Source organism: Bufo gargarizans, chromosome 5, assembly GCF_014858855.1.
Source record: "Bufo gargarizans isolate SCDJY-AF-19 chromosome 5, ASM1485885v1, whole genome shotgun sequence".
NCBI classification, from domain to species: Eukaryota; Metazoa; Chordata; class Amphibia; order Anura; family Bufonidae; genus Bufo; species Bufo gargarizans.
The window spans coordinates 455,314,653-455,336,223 of NC_058084.1; the positions used below are offsets into that span (position 1 = coordinate 455,314,653).

The window sequence follows — 21,571 nt, forward strand, 5'->3', positions numbered from 1 at the left end:
GCTGTCTGCATAGCCGGCCTAATTAAATCTAGTATTGTTGTACTACACAGATGCAGCAGAGCTGAGGTCATCATTCTGCCTTATCGCTTGTGTTGCTCATAGTTTTACATAGGACTACATTTTAATTTTTCTTATTCTAGTGTCAGTTTTTTTTTTTTTTTACTTTTTTACTCCATGCGATGTACAAAAAAAACCAACAACCACCATCTCCTACCACATGGAAACGGTCAACAAGCAGGACAGCTGCAGCTGACAGTTATTATTTTGGCTTTATTTTTCACTTATTTAAAGGGGATGCAAAGTAGGAAAAAACATTTATTCTGTCCTAGAAAAACATTGCCCCATCTGTCTACAGGTCTGGTCTCGCAGCTCAGCCTTGGCGGCAATGCCATACACAACCCATGCCCAGGTGTGGCGCTGTTCCTGGAAGAAATCAGCCATCTTTTTCTAACCCTGTGCAACCCCTTTAAGACTTGAGAGGGCTGCTCAGCTTAGTATAAGGGCTCATGCACACGAACATGTGTGGCCCGTGCCCATATTGCGGCCAGCAAAGAGCAGGTCCGAAATATACGGGCACCGATCGCATGCGCTCCATATCACGGATGCGGATCCATTCACTTGACTGGGTCCACAATCTGCAAGATACTAAGCGGTGCGGAGTCACGGAGTGAAAGCGCAAGGAAGCACTACTGAACGTTTCCGTGGGATTTCGGTCCGTGTCTGCGCACCGTAAAAAAAAAAATAGAACATGTTCTATTTTTTTGCAGTGCGGACTGAATCTTGCGGAACATGGATCCATTCAAGTGAATGGGTCCGCATCCGCAAACGGCGTTCACACAGCCGATGCCCTTGCATTGTGGACCACTATTTACAGTCTGCAGCACAGGCATGGGGCGCACATGTGTGCATGAGCCCTACGAACACCATTTTCGGAGAGGAACTGAACTCTGTCCATAAGTATAGGTTCTGCCCCCGAATAAAAGCTATAGTGCCTGTAGAACCAGCACCAGCAGAGGGCACGGGGGATGTGCATCCTGGTAAGTGGCTCCCCCATAAACAGTGCTTCCAATAAACAATACAGACAGCAGTGTCCCACATAAATGCCACTAGAAAAGTGCCCCCTCATAAACCGTGCCACCGTACTGTCATTGTCTTCAATGGTAATTCAATTTACCTAGTGCAGCCACTAGAGGGAGCTCACCGAAGACATCGGGCGAAACGTATACACGCAGTTAGATTCCTCTAGTGGCAGCTTCCTACGGCCTTGTGCATCACCTGTGAATCCCAGTAAAACTGCGGCAATCCTCTGACTCCAGCATGACCGCCTGTATTACCATGGTTTACAGGAGACCTCATGTCACCCTAGCCTAAATGCAATTATCATTGGTAAGCAAAGGTGCATCCAATGCTGCAACCTATGGGAGGCTTCCTGTAAGGGTTCATGCACACGACCGTATGTATTTTGTGGTCCGCAAAAAAGACAAGGATAACGTCCGTGTGCATTCCGTATTTCGCGGAAGGGAATGGCTGGCCCCTAATAGAACAGTCCTATCCTTGTCCGTAATGCAGACAATAGTAGGACATGTTCTATTTTTTTGCGGAACTGACATCTGGAAACGGAATGCACACGGAGTAACTTCCGTTTTTTGCAGACCCATTGAAATGAATGGATCCGCATACGGTCCGCAAAAAAAAAAATGGAGCGGACACGGAAAGAAAATATGTATGTGTGCATCAGCCCTAAGTATGAGAAGTTGTATTCTTCAGGATTGCTGCTCCCATCTTGTAAGTGATGGAATATTGCTAGGAATGGTGGGGGTCCGACCTCTGGGATCTCCACCATTCCCACTAATTCAGCAGTGCATCCCGCTGTCCAGGGAAGGACACGGGTTGCACCCCCTTCTTTGCCTGGGTTGGTGGGGGTTCCCGGAGGTCAGACCATTACCGGCGATATGCCATCACTTTATAGATAGGAGTACCCCTTTAATCTGCTCACACTACAGAAATCAAACAATATTAATGTGGTACAGGGAAAATTAATGAACAGAAAAATGAGAGGTCCAGATGTCATATGTCACTGCGGCACGCTATGAATGTGCTGAAGTGGGGGAACCGGGAACTTCTGGCCTGGAATATCTGATACCAGCTATAAAACATTCCCATTATGTGCTCAGAAATGTTATCTCCAGGAATGAATCATGTTTGTCACTTTCACAGTACAGAGGCCATATGTTCGGGGAGCAATATCATAGGCAAAGGGAAATTGCGGTCAATTTTTTTTAAAAGTTTAAAGAGGTTTTCCGAGATTTTCTTTTTTAAATGATGACCTATCCTCTGGATAGCAAATCAGTATCTGATCGGTGGGGGTCCGACACCCGGGACCCCTGCCAATCAGCTGTTAGAGAAGGCACCAGAACTGCCAGTAGCACAGCGTTTCCTAGGCCATGTGATGTTACGTTTATCGGTCACGTGGCCTAGGCGCAGCTCAGCCCTATTGAAGTGAATGGTGCTGAGCCCAATACTAAGCACAACTGCTATACTATGTATGAGAAGGGAGAAGGCCACGACGCTACGGCAAGCACCAGTGCCTTCTCAAAGAGCTGATCGGCGGGGGTCCCAGGTGTCAGACTCCCACCAATCAGGTGAGGATGGGTCATCAGTTAAAAAAAAATAATCTCAGAAAACCCCTTTCAAATAGGTTTACAGGAGTATAATACTGATGACCTATCCTTAGGTAATCAATATCAGAGAGGGTCGGACACCTTTCATTGTCGCCAATCCGCTGTTTGAGGAGGCCGCAATGTTCAGGTGAGCGCTATGGCCTCCTCACAGCCCACTAAGCACAGCGCTGTACATTGGATAGTGGCTGTGCCCGGTATTGCAGCCCAGGCCCATTCACGTGAATGTGGCTGAGCTGTATCTACGCCTTGTGACGATGAATGTGACATCACTGGCCAAGGAAGAGACCACGGCGCTTACTAGAGCATGGTGACCTCTTCAAGCAGCTGATTGACAGGAGTGTTGGGTTCCCACAGATCAGATACTGACAACCTATACTGAGGATAGGCCATCAGTATTGAACTCCCAGAAAACCCTGTTTAATATTCATCACCATCCAGTTTGAAGTTTTAAACTACATCGCTAAAGTAGGCTCACTTCTTTATGTCCCACCACTGATGACATCACAGGAGAAAGTTGAAGATGGTAATGTAAGAAGTGTGGGACATGGTGGCCATGTAAATGATTTGACAACTGTGTAAAGTTTTAAGGCCGGAGCTTTTTGCAGTGACTCTCTGGTAAGGCCGATAAGGGGGTCAATGACCCGAGTTAGTGACGTCACAAGTCACATGGAAAAGGGTAGGCAAAAACTAGGCAGATCTTCTGAACTCAGGTTGGAGGCTTATGGAAACCCTAAGATAATGAATGAGCTGTATAACTAAGGTCCATGTGGGTATTCCAACCACCGTGTAGGACAGCCTTCCAATTCTGCTGTAGTCTAAATCAACAAAGAAAGCATAAATGTATAACAATAGGATTAATACGAAAAAGGATTAGCAAAAGGAAGATGAAAAAAAGAAAGGCACAAAGTATTATGTACTTGTGTGCATGCATGCTTTGTGGCAAAACTGAGGACCGCATGGCCTTTAAAAATGGTGGACAACTGGTAAATTTCCTACTTTGAGATAAACTCATGCTATATTAAGTTAAAAATTGAGACCACTAAGAGAAAAGGAACATGTCAGCATAAAACCACTGAAGTTTCTCATGTGAAGGAGGAGAACACCCACGGCGGAGTCTGCAGGGGGGAAAGAGGAGTCCTTAGCATCAGTGACTTTCAGTGCAAGTGAGAGACATTTCCTCATGGGCTGTAGAAGGGAAAATCAGTCCAGGAATAAAGCTGTGCTGAAACATGAGAGCTAGTGAAGACAGCAACATCCTGGACACACAGATCTCATCTCCAGCAGTATTAGTGGGAAGGACACATCCACACGAGAAAAGTCTGAAACTAAACTGGTTGTCTCTCTTCAGCAAATCACATTTATCATGTAGACAAAGTTAATACAAGGCACTTACTTATGTATTGTGATTGCCCATATTGCCTCCTTTGCTGGCTTGATTTCTTTTCAACCACATTATACACTGCTCATATCCAGGGGTTAAGAGCACCCTGCAATTCAAAATGCGCTGGCCTCTCTGGTGGCTGGGACCGTGTACCTGTGTTGCTGCAGAGGTGGCTGTTACCCCCTGGAAACAAGCAGTGTATAATGAAATGGAAAAACGAATCAAGCCAGCAAAGGAGGCAATATGGACCATACATTAGTAAGTGCCTTGTATTAACTTTATTTACATGATAAATGCTATTTGCTGAAGTGAGACAACATCTTTATGATCAGGTTGTAAACTCCATACTAGGAGGTCTAAAAATGAATGAAGGGATGCAGCTGTTTAGATACATGAGAGCTAGTGAAGATAGCAGCATCCTGAACACACAGACCTCACATCCAGTAAATATGGGTCTAAATATGAATGAAGGAATGGAGACTGCAGACTGAAACTTAGAGCAACTTTCTAAACTCAAGGCAACCACTGACATATGCAAAAATCATTTTTCCCATGTCAAAGCTGTCCATGGCCTGCAAGGTTTCCTGTTTTAAAAGAGTTTGAGAACCATCACCATTGAACAATTGATCTGAGTAGAACTTACACAGACTGCAGGGCCAAAACCACGCAAATGAGACCATTTACACTAAGAAAATATCTGCTAGACCATTCACCGGACGCATGGAGCCCCCTAAGAGCCCAAGCACGACCTGATCAAGTTTCTTAACTCAATTAAAAGTCGGGTTAATTGAGATAGCAGCTGTGTTACATGCACACATTCACTTTTCTTTTAGCAACTTAGATATAAATCTGATTACCCGTATCCCTTTACGTCACTGTCTGCTGCAATTTTATTATAATTCGATTTTAGCTGATTATTTATACTGCTGTTTAAGCCTTGACTGACCGCAGCCATATAACAGAGGATGGATGATTTATACAATGCCTGCAGAGCTAACAATAGTACTTTCACAACTCGGGTTATGAGCTCCAGCGCTCAGATCCAGTAACGCCATTGGAAACATCACTTTCGTGGTTTATTTTTCCCATTGAAATGTTTTATGCTGCCAGAAATGCTTGCATGTGTTGTATTATAAAGTGCTCCACTGGTTTACACAATCCGGCTGGCATCAGAGTAAAGATGGACGCCTCAGACACTCAGCAGGTAAGTTTTATATATGCCGCCGGCCTTAAAAGGAACAGTGCAGCAAACACTGATGTCTAGTGCAAGGCATGGAGGGGGGGGGGGATGCATGACACAAAGATAGAAGTCATGCACCACTCTTTCAGGCTACTGATGGCCTATCCTGAGAATAGGTGATCAGTATTTAAAGGGGTTGTCTCACTTCAGCAATTAGCATTTATCATGAAGAAAAAGTTACTACAAGGCACTTCCTAATGTATTGTGATTCTCCATATTGCCTTTATAGGAACTATAGGAAAAGGCCCAAGCCTATGCACACTCCCGCGGTCCCGGCCACCAGAGAGGATGGCACTTTTTCCTATAGTGTGCAGGCACGACCACCACTGCTGGACTGCAGGGTGGTCGTAAGCCCTGGATACGAGCAGTGTATAATGTGATGGAAAAATGAATCCAGCCAGCAAAGGAGACAATATGGACAATCACAATACATTAGTAAGTGCCTTGTATTAACTTTCTCTACATGGTAAATGCTATTTGCTGAAGCGAGACAACCCGTTTAAGCTCCTGGAAACCCCTGCAATTATATAGAACATATTTCTAGTTCTCTAGCACACGATCTGACTAATGTAGTCCTGGTCTACAGCACTCAAACCGTACGATAGGCACCAACCTCCAGAGCAGAGAGCAATGCTCTACCTTCCTCAGCCAATCACACCCAAAGTCATGGCTTGCAATAATGTTACTTGGGCATTTCTATCAATGGAGGTGAGATTCCAACGATGTGGCCCTCAGGGAAAATTAGTTGTAAACCTATGTCAGGAACTTGCAAAAGTAGGGTAACAGTTTTGAATCTCACTCCAGCGATGTCTCCATTAAAGGGACTGTCCACTTTGTACATACATTTCAGTAAAGCGTGTATTACACTGCCCGATTTTTCAACAGATGATTGTTAGAGATCATCTTGCAGTGTAATACTGCAGATTGCCTAATGAACGAGTTATAATATGTGTTAAAAAAATTCTCGTTTGCAGACGGCAGATTGTAGTGTCTAATCACAACCTGCCATCGGCAAACCAGCATGAGGACGAGTGATGGCATAACGATCGCTCCTGCCCATGCTGCGGAGGAGATCGCTGCATGTAACAGCAGTGGTTTCCTCCGCTAGCGAGCTGGCGATTGCAGGGAGGGAATGCTTCCCTACTGACAATCATGTGCCACATCGGGCTGTGTAATACAGTCTTAAGACTATACACTAGTGTGTGATGGCATAAAAACTTGTTAAATTGCCTTCCGACTTATTTTAGCTCACCCCAACTACAGCCTTTCCAAGATGGCGCCTCTGTCTTTTATTTCGGATTAATTGCCAAAGAGAGCAAAACTAACCCTAAAATGTTCTTCAATTATATAAATGGTAAAAAGTATAAATCTGAAGGTGTCGGCCCTCTACAAAGCAATGAGGGAGGAGTTACAGAGATCGACGAGGAGAAAGCAAAGCTATTAAATATTTTTTCTCCACTGTATTCACTGAGGAAAATAAACTGTCAGATGAAATGCAGAATGTAAAAGTAAATTCCCCATTAAAAGTGCCCTGTCTGACCCAGGAAGAAGTACAACAGTGACTTAAAAAGATTAAAATAGACAAATCGCCAGGGCCAGATGGCATACACCCTCGTATCCTAAGATAATTAAGTAATGTCATAGCCAGACCCTTATTTTTGATATTTACAGACTCTATACTGACAAGGAGTGTTCCACAGGATTGGCGCATAGCAAATGTGGTGCCAATATTCAAAAAGGGTGCAAAAACAGACCCCAGAAACTATAGGCCGGTAAGTTTAACATCTGTTGTGGGTAATCTGTTTGAAGGTTTTCTAAGAGATGCCATCTTGGAGGATCTCAATGAAAACAAGCAAATAACACCATATTAGCATGGCTTCATGAAGGATCGGTCATGTCAAACTAATTTAATCAGTTTCTATGAGGAGGTAACTTCCCAGACTTGACAGCGGTGAATTAATGGACGTCGTATATCTGGACTTCTCCAAAGCATTTGACACTGTACGACATATAAGGTTAGTATATAAAATAAGAATGCTCGGACTGGGAGAAAATGTCTGTATGTGGGCAAGCAACTGGCTCAGTGATAGAAAACAGAGGGTGGTTATTTACGGTACACACTCAAATTGGGTCACTGTCACTAGTGGAGTACCTCAGGGGTCAGTATTGGGCCCTATTCTCTTCAATACATTTATTAAAAGATCTTGTAGAAGGCTTGCACAGTAAAATATCCATTTTTGAAGATAAACACTAACTGTGTAAAGTAATTAACACGGAAGAGGACAGTATACAGCTACAGAGGGATCTGGATAGATTGGAGGCTTGGGCAGATACAGTCATGTGAAAAAATTAGGACACCCTTTGAAAGCATGTGGTTTTTTGTAACATTTTTAATAAAAGGTTATTTCATCTCCGTTTCAACAATACAGAGAGATTAAAGTAATCCGACTAAACAAAGAAAACTGAAGAAAAGTCTTTTCAAGATCTTCTGTAAATGTCATTCTACAAAAATGCCTATTCTAACTGAGGAAAAAGATAGGACACCCTTGCCCCTAATAGCGAGTGTTACCTCCTTTGGCTAAAATAACTGCAGTGAGACGGTTCTTGTAGCCATCTACCAGTCTTCGACATCGGTCTGAGGAAATTTTACCCCACTCCTCAATGCAGAACTTTTTCAGCTGTGAGATGTTTGAGGGGTTTCTTGCACGTACAGCCCTTTTCAAGTCACCCCACAGCATCTCAATGGGATTCAAATCTGGACTTTGACTTGGCCATTCCAGGACTCTCCATTTCTTCTTTTTCAGCCAATCTTTGGTTGATTTACTAGTATGTTTTGGGTCATTGTCATGTTGCATGGTCCAGTTCCGCTTCAGCTTTAATTTTCTAACTGATGGTCTCACATGTTCTTCAAGCACCTTCTGATACACAGTAGAATTCATCGTGGATTCTATGATGGTGAGCTGACCAGGTCCTGCTGCAGCAAAGCAGCCCCAAACCATGACACTTCCACCTCCATGCTTCACAGTTGGTATGAGGTTCTTTTCTTGGAATGCTGTGTTTGGTTTACGCCAAACATGTCCTCTGCTGTTGTGTCCAAATAATTCAATTTTGGACTCATCTGTCCAAAGAACATTATTCCAGAAGTCCTGGTCTTTGTCAACTTTATCTCTGGCAAATGTCAGTCTGGCCTCGATGTTTCTCTTGGAAAGCAAAGGTTTCCTCCTTGCACAACTCCCATGCAAGTTAAACTTGTACAGTCTCTTTCTGATTGTAGAGGCATGTACTTCTACATCAACAGTAGCCAGAGCCTGCTGTAGTTCTCGAGATGACACTTTAGGGTTTTTGGAGACCTCTTTTAGCATCTTGCGGTCTGCTCTTGGGGTGAACTTGCTGGGGCGACCAGTCCTGGGCATGTTGGCAGTTGTTTTGAAAGCCCTCCACTTGTAGACTATCTTCCGGACAGTGGAATGGCTGATTTCAAAATCTTTTGAGATCTTTTTAAATCCCTTCCCAGACTCATAGGCTGCTACAATCTTTTTTCTGAAGTCCTCTGACAGCTCTTTTGCTCTCACCATGGTGCTCACTCTCACTTCAACAGTCAGGAGCACACCAAACTAAATGTCTGAGGTTTAAATAGGGCAAGCCTCATTCAACATGCAGAGTAACGATCTACTAATTATGTGCACCTGGTGTGATATACCTGTGTGAGATCTGAGCCATTTTAAGAGGGAATACATGTGAGGGTGTCCTATCTTTTTCCTCAGTTAGAATAGGCATTTTTGTAGAATGACATTTACAGAAGATCTTGAAAAGACTTTTCTTCAGTTTTCTTTGTTTAGTTGGATTACTTTAATCTCTCTGTATTGTTGAAACGGAGATGAAATAACCTTTTATTAAAAATGTTACAAAAAACCACATGCTTTCAAAGGGTGTCCTAATTTTTTCACATGACTGTAAGTGGCAGATGAGGTTTAACACTGACAAATGTAAGGTTATGCACATGGGAAGGAATAATGCAAGTCACCCGTACATACTAAATGGTAAAACACTGGGTAACACTGACATGAAAAAGGACCTAGGAATTTTAATAAACAGCAAACTAAGCTGCAAAAACCAGTGTCAGGCAGCTGCTGCCAAGGCCAATCAGATAATGGGTTTCCTCAAAAGGAGCATAGATGCCTGTGATGAGAACATAGTCCTAGCACTTTACAAATCACTAGTCAGACCACACATGGAGGACTGTGTACCGTTCTGGGCTCATGTGAACAAGGCAGACATAGCAGAGCTGGAGAGGGTTCAGAGGAGGGCAACTAAAGTAATAACTGGAATGGGGCAACTACAGGACCCTGAAAGATTATCAAAATTAGGTTTATTCACTTTAGAAAAAGATGACTAAGGGGAGATCTAATTACTATGTATAAATATATCAGGGGTCAGTACAGAGATCTATCCCATCATCTATTTATCCCCAGGACTGTGACGAGGGGACATCCTCTGCGTCTGGAGGAAAGAAGGTTTGTACACAAACATAGAAGAGGATTCTTTACGGTAAGAGAAGTGAGACTATGGAACTCTCTGCCTGAGGAGGTGGTGATGGTGAGTACAATAAAGGAATTCAAGAGGGGCCTGGATGTATTTCTGGAGGGTAATAATATTACAGGCTATAGCTACTAGAGAGGGGTCGTTGATCCAGGGAGTTATTCCGATTGCGTGAATGGAGTTGGGAAGGAAGTTTTCCCCATTTAAGTGGGGAAAATTGGCTTGTACCTCACACGTTTTTTTTTGCCTTCCTCTGGATCAACTTGCAGGATAACAGGCCGAACTGGATGAACAAATGTCTGTTTTCGGCCTTATGTACTATGCTACTATGTTACAGGACATCCATAAAAGAGATGGACGTTCTCTGTCTGCAGAACCCTTTCAGCTTATGTAGATAGTAGCGCCATCTTGGAAAGGCTATGGAGACCAGAACTTATTTTTTTTGCGCTGCTACCCATGGGCACCAAGGAGAGTGCACATCCATGCGGGATAAGGTAAGACTGGAGGCGATTTATTAGGTTCTTATGCCATAACACATTAGTACTGTATTTGGAGCTACTAAAAACGTATGCACAGACTAGTGGTGGCCATGCAGGACAACTAACACTGATTGTCGAGGGTCCCGGCAGCAAGATGCCATGGCAGGAACTCTTCTAACAAAAGGTGTCCGACTGATGTGAACGGAGTCCAATTTATATCAGAACATAAACTCACCTTCTGGATCGTAGGTTTGGAACATTCGTCTTGCCTCTTCGGACGGTGACTCTGGGGCAACAAGAGCCAATTCCTGGAAGATACAAATATCTGACATTACGGTGCTAATATTTATCCACATAGATTATTCCTAGAAATGCAACCTAACATATCCATCGCATAAATGTTGCACTCCAACCATAAATGCAATATGCTGAGTGGAAACTGCATGAAACAAGATACAAGACAGCACGTGATAAAAAGTATGAAATGCTCATGTTTTATGTGTGGGAATATGGAGAAAATCTATACATTGTAAGAGACGCTGGGTGACACATCCACAAAAAGATTGCTCCTCCATAAATAACAAGACAATTTATAAGCGGGAGGTGAAAAGGACAGAAAGGGTACAAAGAACAGACATGGACTCATCAAAGGGGGAGAGTTCAGGCTGGAGAGCTCTGGAGATTCTCCAAATACACTCATTGACAAAAGAAGGGGATGCTGGTGTGGAATAAAGCTTTCTATGTGAAGGTAAAGATGGGAAGTAATGACAATATTACAGCGAAGTTTATTGGGGAAGAGTGTACAATCGAAAGTAGGCTCTAGGACCCTGTTGGGCCAAGATGAGATACAGCCTCTAGCCTGGATACGAGATGAGATACGGCCTCTAGCCTGTATACAAGATGAGATACGACCTCTAGCCTGGATACAAGATGAGATACGGCCTCTAGCCTGGATACGAGATGAGATACGGCCTCTAGCCTGGATACAAGATGAGATACGGCCTCTAGCCTGGATACGAGATGAGATACGGCCTCTAGCCTGGATACAAGATGAGTTACGGCCTCTAGCCTGGATACAAGATGAGATACGGCCTCTAGCCTGGATACAAGATGAGATACCGCCTCTAGCCTGGATACAAGATGAGATACGGCCTCTAGCCTGGATACAAGATGAGATACGGCCTCTAGCCTGGATACAAGATGAGATACGGCCTCTAGCCTGGATACAAGATGAGATACGGCCTCTAGCCTGGATACAAGATGAGATACGGCCTCTAGCCTGGATACAAGATGAGATACGGCCTCTAGCCTGGATACAAGATGAGATACGGCCTCTAGCCTGGATACAAGATGAGATACGGCCTCTAGCTGGGATACAAGATGAGATACGGCCTCTAGCCTGGATACAAGATGAGATACGGCCTCTAGCCTGGATACAAGATGAGATACGGCCTCTAGCCTGGATACAAGATGAGATACGGCCTCTAGCCTGGATACAAGATGAGATTTGATTTGCAATTTTATGGCACAAAATAAATTTGGAATTACTATGCAATTATCAAAAAATATATAAACTTGATACTTCTTTTATATACAAATACATGAGAAACTAGTACTGACGTTTTTAGTCATAATATATCTACTGCAGTTCAACATTGAGCTGTATAGCTCAGAGATTAAGGTTCTTGCCTTTAATGTAGATTGGGATAAGTATGAATCCATCAGAAACAGTTCAGAAAAAAAGGCAAAATAAAAGCTAAAAACACAGAGTATCACCAACAGTGAAAAGTTGGATTTTATTTTAAAAACAAAATGCAAAACGTAAAGTATGACTAAGTAACACACATGTTAAGCCATGTCCCCAAACAATACCCCCTTTTTTAACCTATGTAAACTTGGCCAGTATATTTTGTTGGGAAAGGTGGCAACCCGACTGTAGATTCAAGTAATAATAAAAAGATGATCCAACATCTAAATGGGTTGTCTTACTTCAGAAAATGTTATTTATCATGTAGAGAATGTCAATACAAGGCACTTACTAATGTATAGCGATTCTCCATATTGCCTCCTTTGCTGGCTGGATTCATTTTTCCATCACATTATGCACTGCTCGTTTTCCAGGGCTTATGACCACCCTGCAATCCAGCAGCGGTGGTCGTGCTTGCATTCTATAGGAAAAGGTGCTGACTTCTCTGGTGGCTGGGACAGTGGGAGTGCACATAGGCTGCCACTGTTTCCTATAATATGCAAGCACGAGCACCGCTGCTGGATTGCAGGGTGGCTTGTAACTCCTGGAAACGGGATGTGATGGGAAAAATGAATCTAGCCAGCAAAGGAGGCAATATGGACAATCACAATACATTAGGAAGTGCCATGTATTGGGTTTTCTGAGAGTTTTTTTTTTAAAACTCTCGGAATACCACTTTAACTTTCTCTACATGCTAAATGCCATTTGCTGGAGGGAGACAACCCCTTTATAAGATGCCCATACTGCTCCCGGCCACTTGGTTCCAGCTCCTTTGGTCCACTGCAGTGTAGGCAGCACTTTGATTCTCACTTGTACACTTCAGTCACGACGGAGGCCACATGTGCGGTGACTAGCCGCAGCGGCACACATGATACCGGAGGTTTACAGGCGACGAACCGAAGGAATCGGAAATGAACGGCGGGGTGCAAGTAAGTCTGGAGGTCTGGGGAGGCAGGGAATGCAACATTTGTTAGAAAGCTAAAGAAGCCCTTTAAGGGTAAATTAGGGACCGAAGTGGCAGAAAGCATCAGATAAAGTTGAGCTCTAAAGTATCGATGGAAGGATAAGCAGCTGCCAAATTCCTCAGGCACCACTAATCACAGGGTGGAAACCAATCAGGATCTGTCAGCCTCCACACTACATAGCTGTGTGTCCGGTTTCTATACATTGCTGTGCAGATACAATGACACGAGCAACAGAGAACTAAAAAAAATGCAAGATTCTTAAAAACTTAGTTGGCTGTAAATATGTTGGAGCAGACATCAATAAAATTCTCTCCGGAACGAAAAAGAAAAAAAAAAAAGAAAGGTGTCTCTGGAATTGAGCAGCGGACATGTACAGCTCTGTGCAATCGCCATGCAGACCATAAAAAGGTTTATATAATTGTAATGGCAAAATCATTACAAAATTCCCCAAATAATCCACATATTTCAGTTTCCTCTAGGCAATTTCCTCTTGCCAAACATACAAATAAGTCGAGTCAAATAACGATTTCCACGCATCTCAAATATCACACGTAATCGCACAGCATAGAAGGACAAAACAAACAGGACAGGATTACAGGGCATGTCCACTGTCAGGACCACCAGCCATCAGCTGTAAGGGGGTGTGGCCTTTCCGCCCCAATTACAGGACAGGGGGTGAATTCTTCCATCTGCAACTCCCTCCCTATCACCACTCATGTGGGGGGGGGGGGGTCCTTTCTGTTGCAGCTCTTTCCCTGTAACGGCCCCAGCTTCTAACAGTAGATCCAGCAGGTGCTGTTCAAGGTTGGAACTGGGCATGTGCGTCCACTTCAGAAAGATGGTCAGCGCAATGAAGTAAAAGTAAAAAAACAGCAGGTGGCGTTATACAGATACATTTTATGGAATAACTCAGTGGCTATACTAAATTTTTTATTACATGCAATTGCAAAAGTATTCACATCCAGGGGCTGGTTTGAAAACTGCAGAATATTTTTCATGGGTCATTTATAGGATTTAGAGCATTTTTATTCTCTTACTCTACACAGACAACTCCTTTAATATGAGAGCTGTCATGGTGAGAAGCTGACCCCTGTGAGCCTTTTACCCGAGACCCCAACAGCCGACTTTGTCAGGAGGAGTGGTCATCTGATTCTTTCCCCTACAGGAGAAATGTAGTATTACATGCCAGTCTTTCTAATACATGGTTGCCCAAACGGGTAACCTCATGATGTCCATGTGCCCTGATTGGACAACGCGCAGAATAATTTCAGAAAATCACCCTAAACCAAGATATACAATCTTTAGTCCGTAAACGGTGCGCAATTTCCTCTAAGGATCAATTAAGTTGTATCGTAATAAAGAGAAGTGCATTGGCTCAGTAGTTAGAAGGTCTTCCTCTGCAGCGCTGGGATCCTGGCTTTGAAACTTTAATTTCATTTTCATCCAGAGCTGCGTTCCGAATTCTGTCTTCTTATTGTCTATGAGCTCACATCTCATGGTTTCCACCCTGCTGCTTCAGTGTCTGCATAAAGCATATTCTTACCAAAATGATCCCCCGCAAGGGTCTATAAACCAGGTTCTCCACATTAAGCTATTATAAGAATGCTCAACCTGCGGCCCTTCAGCTGTTGCAAAACTACCACTCCCAGCATGCCCTAATAGCTGTAGGCTGTCCAGGCATGCTGGGAGTTGTAGTTTTGCAACAGCTGGAGGGTCGCAGGTAGGGCATTCATGAGCTATTATATGCCATATAACAGAATTATAATATTGGATAGGGTTGTGTCTCTCAGCACCAGCAAATGACTGCACTAAATCTGGCTGGACTGGCCTAACATTACATGGTAAGTAAAGTTAGAAACTCAACCAGATCAGTAGATCATATCTAGATGTAAACAGATGGATGAACTTGCCCTTTACAAGAGTGGTCGTCTTGAACGTTATCTCTACACACAGTCGGCTTTGTTTGGACTGTCCCGGGTCACACTCATCGCTTGTTTCAACAAACCATTGATGTAAAAGTGGGACCTGATTCCGGTATGACAGGGACTATAAATGACGCCTGCCACCTGGTTACCCATTACCCGTGCATAGTATGGGCTCGTCCAGTCGATCGATCTTGGAAGTCGTTTCACGAGTTGCAGATGTTGGCAGGAATCCATCCCATATAAAAATAAACCTGAGTGCACACAGTCATACATGGACATGGGATTGTCACCCCTAACATCCAAGGTCACAATCTTAATGGGTTATTAAAGTGTAACTGTCTGAAGTTTAAAGAGTCTTCTTAGCAAAGCTCTAACTGAGTGTTACTAAGAAGAGTCCATCTTCACTCTAACAAGCCAGACAAGGCAGGGTGATGGGCAGTGATAGGGCACATGGACATAGTCAGGGACTGGGGTAGTGACAAGACATAGATATTTTACACATAGGTGTCTTCAGCGCTCAGTACAACTAAAGACTGAAAATGGACTCTCCTTAGATATGCTTAGTAGGAACTTTGCTAAGAAGACTCTTTACGCCCTGTTTTTTTAGAAGAAAGAAACATATTACAAATTTTTTAACATCCCTTTAAGTGCCGGTATTTGTGCCAAAGAGTTGTATGCATTATATGCTAAACATTAGAGAGCTGATGGGTTGTGCCATCTGTGTGTGAATCAGAATATCTTCCTATCTAAGTGTCAGGTCTCAAGGGGATGACCCTCTTGGTTTTTTAAGCAGTCACGCATGGAAGGGACTCTGCTGCCAGAACTTGATTCTTCCTTACTCTTTGGTTCAGGGTCAAAGTGGAAAAAAAAAAAACTGCTTTTCTTCAGCAAGAAAAAAACATTAGCCGGAGGCAAAGAAGAAATTCCACCACCAAACCAGACTTCTCCATAATGGTGACTAATTGTGAGATAGAGTTTCCGCTCATGGTATCGGCACCAGGTATGTAAACGAGGCACCTAAAGCCCTATGGGTAACTTTGGCATATACATCAGTTTTCTCAGGAATATACAACAAAAGTAGGGCCCTCATGTAATGTGAACACAGCCTAATTTATAGTTGCTGACAAAATTTTCAACTTCTACTTCCTTCAGAGCAGCTGCAACCTGGCCCACTGACAGCAGCCAACTGGCTCACAAATTCGAAGGTAGTACTCCCACCAACCCACATATTTGTACGGCTACCAGCCGCCACGGGTGGGCACAGTTGGGACTGCCCCATGGAGCCAAAGCCTAATGGAAGAGGACTGCAAACAGACATCATGAGCACCGCATTCTCCGTTTTAAAGTGGTATTCCTGTTACCATAAATATAACTATATAAGCAATAATATAAGCAATAATTACCTTATATTATGTAAGTTTCACATATTTACCGTTCAGCAGTTATAAAAGTAATTTTCTTCTTCTGCTTCCCACTGTGTTTCCTCATAAATTACCATGGAATCGACCTGTAGTGCTGAACCCTTTGTTAGGTCGAGCATGCTCAGTGTGTTGCTATCAATTCTCTAGCTAATCAGTAAACATCAACACGCACAGCAGGAAAGCTAGGGATTGTGGGGATTGTAGTTTTGTGAGGAAAGATCAGTGTGTTTCAGGCTCACACAGGAGCTAGACAAATTGCAAGGTAAATTGGAGCTCTGGTTATATATACTGTATAGGTATGGGTTCTGGTTGGGTCACAACTTGCAGCCTTAATGCAGTTTTTCAAAAATTAAGTTACTTTACCAGAATATCCCTTTAATGGAATGGCTCAGTGAATCCCACTAGTAAAACATTTTTGGCAAATCTTAACCATACTCCATAAATGTTAATAAACTACCGCAGCAGTACTGATATGACATATCCTCAGAATACATCATCAATATCTGATCGGTGGAGGTCTCACAGCCAAAACCCCCCCCCCATGATCAGCTCGAAGCTGAGCTCCAGCAACCCGGCATGGTCACTACACTTCTGAACAGAGTTGTGCTTCTGACTCCATTTATAATACTAGCTCCGGCGTGGAGGCTTCAGGGCACAGGGGGTAGGTGCTGGGAGTCGGACCTTCACCAACTGAATACTGATGACCTCAGCAAGTTCAGAAAACCCCTTTAAAAAGTTTATCTCCCGCATAAAACATCATTTCCAAAGGACTAATAAGCAGGTGAGTGGCAAATCTATTGTAATGTTAGCAGGTAGAACACAAGCCTTGTCTTTTCTAGTCCCTCCATATATAAACACATGGAAAAAATTGTTTAGAAATAAACTAATGAGAAACCTGGGACAGCGGAGAGAACCAGGAGAGCAGCTGGAAAACTAATTTAATTGAATTAAAGAAGTTGACTTAATTTAGTCAAACCCAACATGGTAAGTGCCTGCCTATTGTCCTGAGGCTGGTACACAGATCTCGAGTCCAAAAGAAGACTTTACATTGACTCATATCTGTTCCACCCGTATTTTATGCGCAGGCTTAATAATTTATAGAGGAATGTTTAGTTGGCTCCATCATTTTCTTTTTGAGGTTTTTGAAGATGGTTGTTACTCATTTTGGCCGTCTCCGGTGCCACTCTTCTGCTTCAAGCTGCCAAGTATCTGAACAGAGTTGCAGTCGTGTTACCTCTCCATGATGACCAGCCCAACTGGATGATATCTGCAGGTGGAAACATTTAACGCCTTATAACTGTGTATAAGGTGCTAACCTGCTGAACTGATTCACTATTGTTTCGCCTTGATCAACCTAGACCTTAGCCTTCCCTTCGGACTTTGTCTTGTACCTTCAGAAATGTCGCCTAGTACTTCAAATTTCACTTTCAAGTTTAGTTTTCGTGTCATCCTCTTGTTTCTCATGCCAAGACCATTCTCCTGGTAACAATCCCAGGCTTTCTGACTTCTCCTCTGTTCCTGCTCCAGATGGTCTATGCTGCATATCTAATGCCAATTGAAGACTTCTCTGTGGACCCAACGATGGATCACAACCAAGAAAGTCTATATCTCTTTGTGGGGATAGGGGTGAAAATGGGGAGATTCCTTAGACTTAATAGATAAGTTTAGAGGTAGCCAGCATAAAACAACTGTGGATTAAGGATCTTATTCTCCAGTGACAATCGTAAGAAAGTTTAAACTTTCTCAATGTTGAACGCTAATATTTAATTCAGGTCAAGATCATCAAAAACAATAGAAAAAAATGTGATATTAGCCAAAGAAACAAAGGCAATACATAAATATAAGGTTGTTCTTCAAAAGTAAGAATTTCCATAATGTCTGGTTGGGTTAGGTCATAACTCATATGGAAATATCAATCACCACTAGTCTAAGTTCTGTTCACACCTGCATCATGTGCTTTCTATTAGGGGTTCCAGTAGTTTTGAAGGCAAAAAATTCAGTAAATCATGGAACCTTACAGTAAATCATTCTGTAAGGTACCATCAGCTGTCATGGCTAGTGTTGAGCGAACTTGTGTTTTAAGTTCGGCGTCTAAAGTTCGGGTTCGGGTTATTGAAGTATCCCGTTATGGATTCCGCTACCACGGACCATAACGGAATTTAGAATCTATAACGGGATACTTCGATAACCTGAACTCGAACTTTAGACGCCGAACTTAAAACACAAGTTCGCTCAACACTAGTCATGGCCATTATGGCCATATAGCTTGATAAAGACCAGAGATGGTCGAAACGTTGCTATTCCAATGCTGCTGTTACCAATAAAGTAACCAGCTTATTCACCAGAACTGAGGAGTGCTGTGGATTTTCTTTTTTATTTGTATACTTATGGGACCCTTAGCCAGGATCCTGATCCGCGAGCACCAACCTATCCAGGTTTCTATTGGCAACTGTCCCTATATTGGGACCTGGAGTGCTGCTTAACCCTCTTTTTTATTTTCATTATGGGCAGAAGCCATGAATAGAGCATAAGCATTTCAAAATAGCGTCACATCAGCAGATATGAAACTTCTCCATGTTGAAATCATTATCCTTATCTTCAGTCTAAGTGCTGAACACTCTTAAAAGGCAACAACCGGGGCAGACTTTACTCTAGAGCCGTTGGCATCGAGCTTTCACCATGCCTCGTAGCTGATCATACAAAGTGTGGAAACCTGTGCTCTGTTCTAAGGCATGATGAGCATGACAGATTAAAAAAAAAACAAAAAAAAAAAAACTACCGTACAAATTATTTTTTAGCTTTAATGTTAACGGGCAGAGAATTTCAGGATGTACAATATTGGGCTTAGAATAGACATTTAAGTCCATGAAGCCACGTTCGGTACTGCAGCTCAACCCCCATTTAAAGAGGCTACCCCATGAACAATTCCTAAAAAGTTGGGACGCTGTGTAAAATCTAGATATATGTAAATAAAAACAGAATGCAATGATTTGAAAATCTCATAGACCCATATTTTATTCACAATAGAACACACATCAGATTTCAACATTTTACTATTTTATGGAAAGAAAAAAACTCATTAAGAACTTGATTGCTGCAACGCATCTCAAAGAAGTTGGGATGAGGCCAAGTATCATTGTGTAGCATCTCCTCTTCTTTTATCAACAGTCTGTAAACGTCTGGGAGGTGAGAAGACCAATTGATGGAGCTTTTGGGAAAGGAATGTTGTCCCAATCTTGTCTGATGTAGGGTTCTAGCTGCTAAACAGTCCTGGGTCTGCATGAATTTTTTGTTTCATGATGCTCTAAATGTTCTCTATGTTTTCTATTCATGAAAAGTCTGGATGCAGGCAGGCCAGTTCAGCACCTGCACTCCTCTTCTGGTTTAGTATTGCCTTGGTGAAATGTGCAAGGTCTTCCCTGAAAGAACCGTTGCCTGGTTGGGAAGCACATGTTGTTCTAAAACCTCTATATACTGTTCAGCATTGATAGTGCCTTTCTGGATGTGTAAGTTGCCCACGCCATAGGCACTAATGCATCCCCTTCAGAGATGCACGCTCATGAATTGTGCACTCATTAGCTGGATGGTCCTTCTCTTCTTCAGTCCAGAGGACACATCATCCGTGGTTTCCAAAAAGAATTTAAAATTTTGATTCACCTGACCGCAGATCAGTTTTTCATTTTGCCTCAGTCTATTTTAAATGAAATTTGTCCCAGAGAAGGCGGCAAATTGTGTTGACATATGGCTTCTACTGCGCATAATACAGCTTTAATTTGCATTTGTTGATTGGACGGCGTGCCTATGCAGTGATTTCCAGTACAGAATCATGCCCGTTTTTAATGCAGTTCCACCTGAGGTCACAAGCACCCAATATTAACTATTACTATGGTCCTTAAACAAATGGATTTCGCTAGATTCTCTGAGGGGGCATTACATACAGTAGTGTTATCTATTAGTCACATCTCTGAGGCTATGTGTGAGCGACTATTTTCTATGGGAGGAAGGGGTTACCAAGAACTGACTACTGGGAGATCCAGGTGCTTGATGGTCACATGGGACGAAATTCTGCCCACCCACAAAAACTAATGAAACAAAAAGCTGTAGGTAAGAAACTAAAAAAGGATTAAAACTACATTGAAGTGCAACATTTTTTGGCCATTGATATAGTTAATGGTGTCTATATATGTTTAGATGGATTTGTGCTGTAATACCAGACAACCACATTACCATCATCGGCGCTGTTTCAGTTACTGCCACTGAAATCTTTTTTCTGCTAAACAATCGGCATCCCAGTAGTTGGAAATTTACATGTCTATTCTCGAACATAATCAGACCTAAACAGTCTCTGTATGTCCTCGGACTTTCTAAAACTTCATGGCCCGAAATGCGTCAATACTACAGTTTTGAGACAGAACAATAACTTTACGAACTATATATTCTTTATCTGAAGGATACACAACTGAACCTACTTTAAAACAAGCCCACCTACGTGTATCCAAGCATAAATTTTCGAGAACGTATTATTCAACATTTATATTTAGATCCAAGAATAAGACTGGCTTGATTTATTCTTGTGCTATTTGAAGGACGAGATCTAATCAATGCATTTATTCACTGCCTTATTTCCTGTCCTTGTATGAAATACTGCATGTACAGCTGGAAAAATGCTACTACCGGAAGACAATCAGGCATTTTATAAACTTGGCTACGAAGACAATAAGTGGTTACTGTAACAGCATCCACCACCACTAAGTTTCATGGGGACCTTCGGTCAAAGATGATAAATGACCAGTGATGTCCACTAACTGTACACTGTGAAAAGCCTTGTGCTTTGTGTAGTCACAGGATGGTTTCAACACTGCAGCAGTTAGTTCCTGTGATCTCTATGGCACTTCCAATTACAGGGGCGGATTGGGAACTTAAAGAGGACCTTTCATCTGTTTTACTTATAGGAGTTAAATACCTGTACTTGTAGGGTATGCTGCCACCTGTTTTTTTTTTTTTTTTTTTAAACATCGCTCCTACGCCCCACTGCACCCTCCTGAACTTTTCGCGCTCAATATACTAATACTGAGCATCGGAACAGGGAGGAGGAGACGCCAGGGTTTCTCAATGGGCGTCTCCTTCTCCCTGGCTGTGCCACGATCCAATCACAGCAGAGAGAGTCACAGCCAGTGAGGAAAAACCGATGTG

General features: G+C 42.7%; 1 protein-coding gene across 2 annotated transcripts in view; it reads right to left on the minus strand.

Moving 5' to 3' along the window:
* Positions 1–21,571, minus strand: part of MINDY3 (MINDY lysine 48 deubiquitinase 3) — a 126,739-nt gene that overhangs the window by 21,244 nt on the left and 83,924 nt on the right. For both annotated transcript variants that reach the window (XM_044294455.1, XM_044294456.1), the window contains one exon: positions 10,556–10,628. In XM_044294455.1, coding sequence (XP_044150390.1) covers positions 10,556–10,628 — 73 coding nt within the window. The remainder of the gene's footprint in view (positions 1–10,555; positions 10,629–21,571) is intronic.